Source organism: Myotis brandtii, unplaced genomic scaffold, assembly GCF_000412655.1.
Source record: "Myotis brandtii unplaced genomic scaffold, ASM41265v1 scaffold601, whole genome shotgun sequence".
In the NCBI taxonomy this organism is placed as follows: domain Eukaryota; kingdom Metazoa; phylum Chordata; class Mammalia; order Chiroptera; family Vespertilionidae; genus Myotis; species Myotis brandtii.
Genome location: NW_005370276.1, coordinates 1,075,021 through 1,081,576, shown reverse-complemented (window position 1 = coordinate 1,081,576; position 6,556 = coordinate 1,075,021). Strand labels below are relative to the sequence as shown.

The following is a 6,556-nucleotide window of genomic DNA, read 5'->3' as shown; positions in this document are numbered from 1 at the left end:
CAGGTTCGATTCCGGTCAAGGGCATGTACCTTGGTTGCGGGCACATCCCCAGTAGGGGGTGTGCAGGAGGCAGCTGATCGATGTTTCTAACTCTCTATCCCTCTCCCTTCCTCTCTGTAAAAAATCAATAAAATATATTTAAAAAATATATTTTTAAAGGGGCGTGTACATGGTGGCTACCTCAGGCAGGTGGCGCTGTTGTGCTGGGAAATGGCCTCAGTCCGCATCATTAAATCATCACAGTTGAGACTTCCCTTTCTCCTTCTGGATTCTGCATTGTTCCCGTAGACCCCCACGGAGAGGGGGCGAGGGCGGCACATACTGCCATGGCTGGATGGCAGAACCCCGACACTTATAGGATATCCACAGGGTGAGCAGGGGGGACATCAGTATCAACTGTCCCTTCAATAGTGGAAGCCACTGCCTGGATGGCCTGGCTCAGTGGTTGGCTGAGCATCAACTTGCGAACCAGGAGGTCACGGTTCTATTCTGTGCCTGGGTTGCGGGCTCAGTCCCCAGTGTGGGGCGCGCAGGAGGCAGCCAATCAATGATTCTCTCTCATCATGGATGTTTCTATCTCTCCCTTCCCCTCTGAAATCAATAAAAAATATTTTTAAAAAAAATAATGGAAGCCACAACTGCACACTAAATGGGCCCAAAGGTCCCTACCTCACAGCTTTCTTCCCCCACCGGGAGCCTTCTCAAGTGAATTCAGGTGCGTTTTCCTGCGGGGAACGTGGACCAAGGAGTCTAACCTGCCTGAGTCAGGGACTGCAGCATCAGCCTGAGTGGAAATTCCCTCTGTAGGACATACTGTGTCCAAGATCCATAAAGGCTGGTCCTTGTTGGACCTCCTTGGTAGTTAGAGGCTGCAGGACCAACAGTTCATTCATTCTTTCTTTCTTCTTTTTATTGTACATCTTTATAGTTTCACAAACAAGTGTGACAAATCACCCGGCATCTTGGTGTTTTCTAAAGCTGGACATCTTAGATCTTATTCATCAGCCTGCTGAACTGTTCCTTTTTCAGAAACAGAGACACCATCCCAAAACTTTCTGATATCCTTGTTTTTAACTGTTGTGGCTTGCTGAACCAAAGCAGCTGAATTTGACACAAGTTCAATGTCATTGCCTTCAAGAACCAACTCATCTTTCTGGGCTTGAGATACTGAACAAGCAACGCCTGACCTCATCCGAACTCTGTGGATGTATTTTTCGCCCAAGAAATTTCTAATTTCAACAAGGGAACCATTCTCCTGAATAACGACGTTGATGGGGAAGTGAGCGTACGCAGACCTCATCTTGAAATGGAAGCCCGGTGTAACGCCCTTGATCCTGTCCTGTATATGAACGCAGGTAGGGTGAACTGTGGCCAGTTCCTTCCTATTTCCCTGCCATTTGTCAACCCGGAGCCTCTTCTTTTTCTTTCCAAGGAGACTGAGCTCTACATGGATGTGGTTGAAGTCCCTCCGCAGGGTGCCCCTGGGGCCCTTCACAATAACTGTGCGTCCCTTCAGCGTGATGTCCACATTTTCTGGGACGTCCACAGTCTGATCGCTGAGAATGGTCTTCATCCTCGAAGTAGGTGCAGCAAAGAGGAAACCTCGTTCTTTCTTTTTTTTTAATCTAATTTTGTTTTGTTTGTTAATCCTTACCCGAGGATATTTTCTTCCATTGAAATCTGGTTGCCTCACAACACTTGGCCATGTTTCAAAGCCACTCTGCACCCAAAGAGGCAGATAGCTGGAACTCCTCCAACTTGGAGAAAGGGTGTTTTGGTTGTGATTTCTGAATGTGCTGGTTGTTGCTGGCTTTCCTGCTATTTAACTAATAATTGCTGTCAGTTCAGCCTTGTCATTACCAGTTTAGTTTGTTATGGGTTGTTTAGTTAAACTGCATGGATAATGATGCATATTTGCTTCGATTCCATGTGCGCGTGGCCTGTAATTTCCCACTAATTAGACTTTTTAAAGACACATAGGCAGTTATCTGCTCAAATTTGCATAATCTGTTCCCCTGTTGCCAATGCAGATGTACACAGCGCCCACCCTCCCTGCTCCAAGAAAGAATTTGCTTCCGCCACCGCGTTCTGTAAAGTAGGGAGCAGGGGGGTGCGGATGGTTCTTTTTCCACTGAAGTGAGAGCCATCAAAACAGCGCAGACAAGAGGGGCTGGGCCGGAGTCATATAGGAATAGTGGGGCTGAGAGGAGGGAGCAGATCCCGAGATATCGGAAATACAGCAAACTGACCAAGGATCACAACCCCCGCCCCCCAACCCCCCAGCTCTAACCCCCATGCCCAAAGGATCTGGACACCACCAGTTCCCCAAGAATCAAGCACCCAGACTCTCAAGTGGCTTTATTTCCCCGGTGTGGGGAGCTGAGTGCCCTCTGTGGTCCCTGTGCCCCCAGGGCCCTGTAGCCTTCTCCCGCCCAATGGGCTGTGGCAGGGCCTTCAGGGGGGCCCTGCCTGGGCTCTCGAGGCTGATCCTCCCAGAGTGGGGCTGGTTCTGGGAGGGGCCGGGCCTGCTGTGGTTCCAACGGGTGAGACTCCTGCAGTGGTCCCGACAGCGATCCAGTCCACGGCATGAGGCCCACCTCCAGACAGGGCCACCGCGTACTGGGGTCCAGGGCCAGCTAGGCCTTCCTCTGGGGGCAACAACTCCCCATGGCGCTACTCCTTGAAGCCTGCCATCAGGGCTCAGTCTGGGGGAGAGAACAGGTGGTGGGCACAGAGAGGAAGACAGAAACAATGGGAGACCAGCGAGAAGCAGAAAGACCCATGAAAGGTCCAAAGGAAGCCGAGAGAGTGGAGGTCGGACAAAGAAAGGATCGCGAATGAGAAAGAGAAATAGGGGAACAGGGGCCGGGAAAGGAGGCGCACCGGAGGCAGTGACAGAGGCCGGAGGTACATGCAGGTCGGCCCTACGCACTGACCTTTGGTCCCAGGCGGGGTCGGGGGTGAAGGCCCCCCTGGCGGAAGCAACGCAGAGCGGCTCAGGGCCTCGGCCACCCAGCCCAGGACGCGGCTACAGTGCTGGACCTGGGGAGCAGATGGGATATCGGGGCGCCCTACGGAAACCCACTGCCTCCCGCCCCGCCCACACCCCCCAGCCTGGCTCGCTCTCCTCACCTCCTGTTCCAGCCCTTTCAGACGCTGCTCGTACTCGCGGACCTGTCTCAGCTGCTTCAACGCCATGTCCACCCTGCGCACCCAGGACTTCAGGCCGGAGACCCCACCTGTGGCCCCGCCCCTGTGGCTCCGCCTCTTCCTGCTTTCCAGGACCCCGCCCACTCAGGCCCCGCCTCCAGCCTGGTGCTCTGCAAACCCAGCCCATCCTCCCAACCAATCTATGTCTCGGGACACACCCCAGAGGCCAGAAGCCCCGCCCCCGGCCAGGCCCCGCCCTCACTTCTGCGACGTGCGCTTCAGACGCTCCGAGTCACTTTCCCGCTTGTCCCTCGCCCGCGCCAATAGGAAATTCTCCTTCTGCACCGATTCCCACGTCAACAGCTTCCTCTCGGCTTCCTTAGGGAGGTGGACCCCTGGAGGGCAGGGTCCGGACAGAGTCAAGGGCCCGCCCCTCCTGGGGCCGGAACCCGTCCCGTCCCGCAATCCCCACCCAATACCCTGCCTGAGCTCTCAGACCACGCCCCCGACGGCCTGAGCCACGCCCACCGGCGCCTCCGCCATCCTCCCCGGCTAATCCGTGTTCTTTCTCTCAGGGCCCCGCCCCTGGGGTTTCTCTGTGTTGGGCCAAGACCCGCTTCTCACGAAAATGCCGTAGGTTGGGGGAGGCCGGCATGCTGGCCCGGTGCCTGCGCAATCGACGGAAGAGCAGGCGCACGTGCGAGATGATGATGAAGGGTGGGGCCAGCGCCGGCCGAGAGTGAAATTCCCGGATGAGGCTGTAGCGCTGCGCCTTCCAATAGAGGTCGCTGTTGCCCTGTACTTTGCCGAAGGTGTAGCTGTGGGGACCAGAGGTCAAGGGTCACCAGAGGTCGCTGCCCAGTCAAGGGCGGAGGATCAAGGTGAGATATCAGGCAATACGTTCAAAGTCCAAGGCGGCAGGCGGATAGATGTCAGAATCAATAATGTCGGAGGTTATTCCGAAATGCAATTAGTAGTTAGGGTAGGAGGGCCAAGGGTCCGAGATTAGAGGTCAAGTAGGGGATGGTGTCATGGATTACGGTAGAGGTTGTAGTCAGATTCCAAAGTCAGTCTGAACACAAACAATTAAAATCAGAAATAAAATGGGGACATTACTACCAAATTTATAGAAATAAAAAGGATTATAAGAGAATAGTATGGTGGCCGGGTGGCTCAGCTGGTTAGAGCCTCATCCTGCACGCCACGGTTGCGGGTTCCATCATCGGTCAGGGCACATACAAGAATCAACCAACGAATGCAGAAATAAGCGGAACAACAAATCAATGTTCTTCTCCACCCTCCTCTAAAATCAAGTTTTTAAAAAAGATAACCTAGATAAAATGGAAAAGTTCCTAGAAACACACAAATTACCTAAACTGACACAAGAAGAAATAGAAAATCTCAAAAGACCTATAACAAGTAAAGAGATAACTAAATAACTAATCAAACACACACACACACACACACACACACACACAGCTCAGGGCCAGGCTTCACTGGTGAATTCTATCAAACATTTAAAAAACAACACCAATCCTTTTCAAACGCTTCCAAAAAGCTGAATAGGAGAGAACATTTCCTGAATCATTCTATGATGCCAGCATTTCCCATTATATCAACAGAAAAGAAAATTACAGATCAATATTCTTGTTTTGTTTTGTTTTGTTAATCCTCACTCGAGGATATTTTTTCCATTGATTTTTAGAGAGAGTGGAAGGGAGGGGGAGAGACAGAGACACAAACATTAATGTGAGACACACTGATTGGCTGCCTCCCACACGTGGCCCAGTTGGGGATCGAGCCTGCAACCGAGGTACATGTTCTGGACCGGAATCAAGCACGCAACCCTCAGTCCTCAGGCTGATGCTCTAACCACTGAGCAACTGGCTAGGGCAAGCATGTCAAACTCGTGGCTGGTGAGTCTCAGAGTTTGACATGATTGAGCTAGGGCAGTGATGGCGAACCTTTTGAGCTCCGCGTGTCAGCATTTTGAAAAACCCTAACTTAACTCTGGTGCCGTGTCACATACAGAAATTTTTAAATATTTGCAACCATAGTAAAACAAAGACTTATATTTTTGATATTTATTTTATATATTGAAATGCCATTTAACAAAGAAAAATCAACCAAAAAAATGAGTTCGCGTGTCACCTCTGACACGCGTGTCATAGGTTCGCCATCACTGAGCTAGGGCATAGATCAATAATATACATGCGAAATTTCTCAGCAAAATACTAGCAAACGTAATTCAGAAGGATAGTAAAAGGATTATATACCATGACCAAGTAGGATTTATCCCAGGAATACAAAGGCGGGTCAACACATAAAAATCAACCAATGTAATACTCTACCTTAATAGAACAGAGGCAAACAAATCACATAATCATCTCAACCGACCCAGAGACACAGAAAAGGCATTTGACCAAATTCAACACCTTTTCATGATTAAAAAAAAAAAAAAGCCTCATAAAAGTTAGAATAAAAGGAAACTTCCTCAACACGGTAAAGGGTATTTATGAAAAACCCCAGGTTTCTCCCCTCAGCCTGGGCTCAGGGAGAGGATCAGAGTCCACAGTCCAGGTCAGAAGCAGAGTCTGCCTGGGCCTGGGGACAGGGCAGCATTAGATTTTAGGGACTAAAGGTGAGTTGATTAGGCTGGAATCAAGAATCAATCATGTTGGGGTCAAAGGTCACGCCAGGGTCAAGGTCATGGTGGGTGACCTCAGATCAGGGCGGGCGGGGCTCCTCACCTGAACATGGCGATGAGGAGGTTGACCAGCAGGATGTTGGCCACGAGCAGGAAGATGACGAGGAGGAGCACCACCAGCCAGTTGGCATAAAGGGAGACGCAGGAGCCCGCCTGGGCCCCCACCGGGCGCGCCCAGAAGCCCACCTCCGAGGAGCAGTTCACATGATCCATGAGGGCCACTGCGGAGGGAGACACTCAGGTGGGGGCAGAGAGACAGAGACCGAACGAAGACGGAAATCCAGAGGGGCACCCGGCCGGCGTGGCTCAGCGGTTGAGCATCAACCTATCAACTGGGAGTCACAGTTCGATTCCCGGTCAGGGCACGTGCCCGGGTTGCAGGCTGGATCCCCAGTGGGGGGCGTGCAGGAGGCAGCCAATCAATGATTCTCTCTCATCATGGATGTTTCTCTCTCTCTCTCCCTCTCCCGCCCTCTTTGTTTGTTTGCTTATTTATTTTTCTCCCTTCCCCTCTGAAACCAATTTTTTTTAAAAAATATGTTTTATTGATTTTCTACAGAGAGGAAGGGGGAGGGATAGAAAGTTAGAAACATCGATGAGAGAGAAACATCGATCAGCCACCTCCTGCACGCCCCCCACTGGGGATGTGCCTGCAACCAAGGTACATGCCCTTGACCGGAATCGAACCTGGGACCTCTC

General features: G+C 51.4%; 2 protein-coding genes across 2 annotated transcripts in view; both read right to left on the bottom strand.

The window, feature by feature from the left end:
* Positions 1 to 888: 888 nt before the first annotated feature.
* On the bottom strand, positions 889 to 2,271 carry LOC102261837 (60S ribosomal protein L9). Its single transcript, XM_005879511.2, has one exon. The coding sequence runs from the start codon at positions 1,571 to 1,573 to the stop codon at positions 995 to 997; it is 579 nt and encodes a 192-aa protein (XP_005879573.1). The 5' UTR covers positions 1,574 to 2,271; the 3' UTR covers positions 889 to 994.
* Positions 2,272 to 2,343: 72 nt separating this feature from the next.
* Positions 2,344 to 6,556, bottom strand: part of TRPM4 (transient receptor potential cation channel, subfamily M, member 4) — a 43,919-nt gene continuing 39,706 nt past the window's right edge. Inside the window, exons 21-26 of the mRNA XM_014550430.1 lie at positions 5,901 to 6,078; positions 3,775 to 3,968; positions 3,413 to 3,545; positions 3,133 to 3,205; positions 2,937 to 3,042; positions 2,344 to 2,705 (exon numbers count right to left, since the gene is read on the bottom strand). Coding sequence (XP_014405916.1) covers positions 2,701 to 2,705; positions 2,937 to 3,042; positions 3,133 to 3,205; positions 3,413 to 3,545; positions 3,775 to 3,968; positions 5,901 to 6,078 — 689 coding nt within the window. The 3' untranslated portion in view covers positions 2,344 to 2,700. The remainder of the gene's footprint in view (positions 2,706 to 2,936; positions 3,043 to 3,132; positions 3,206 to 3,412; positions 3,546 to 3,774; positions 3,969 to 5,900; positions 6,079 to 6,556) is intronic.

What these genes read in the sequence shown, in the direction of transcription:
- LOC102261837 (XM_005879511.2), bottom strand. Translation starts at nt 1,573, where the DNA reads ATGAAGACCATTCTCAGCGATCAGACTGTGGACGTCCCAGAAAATGTG.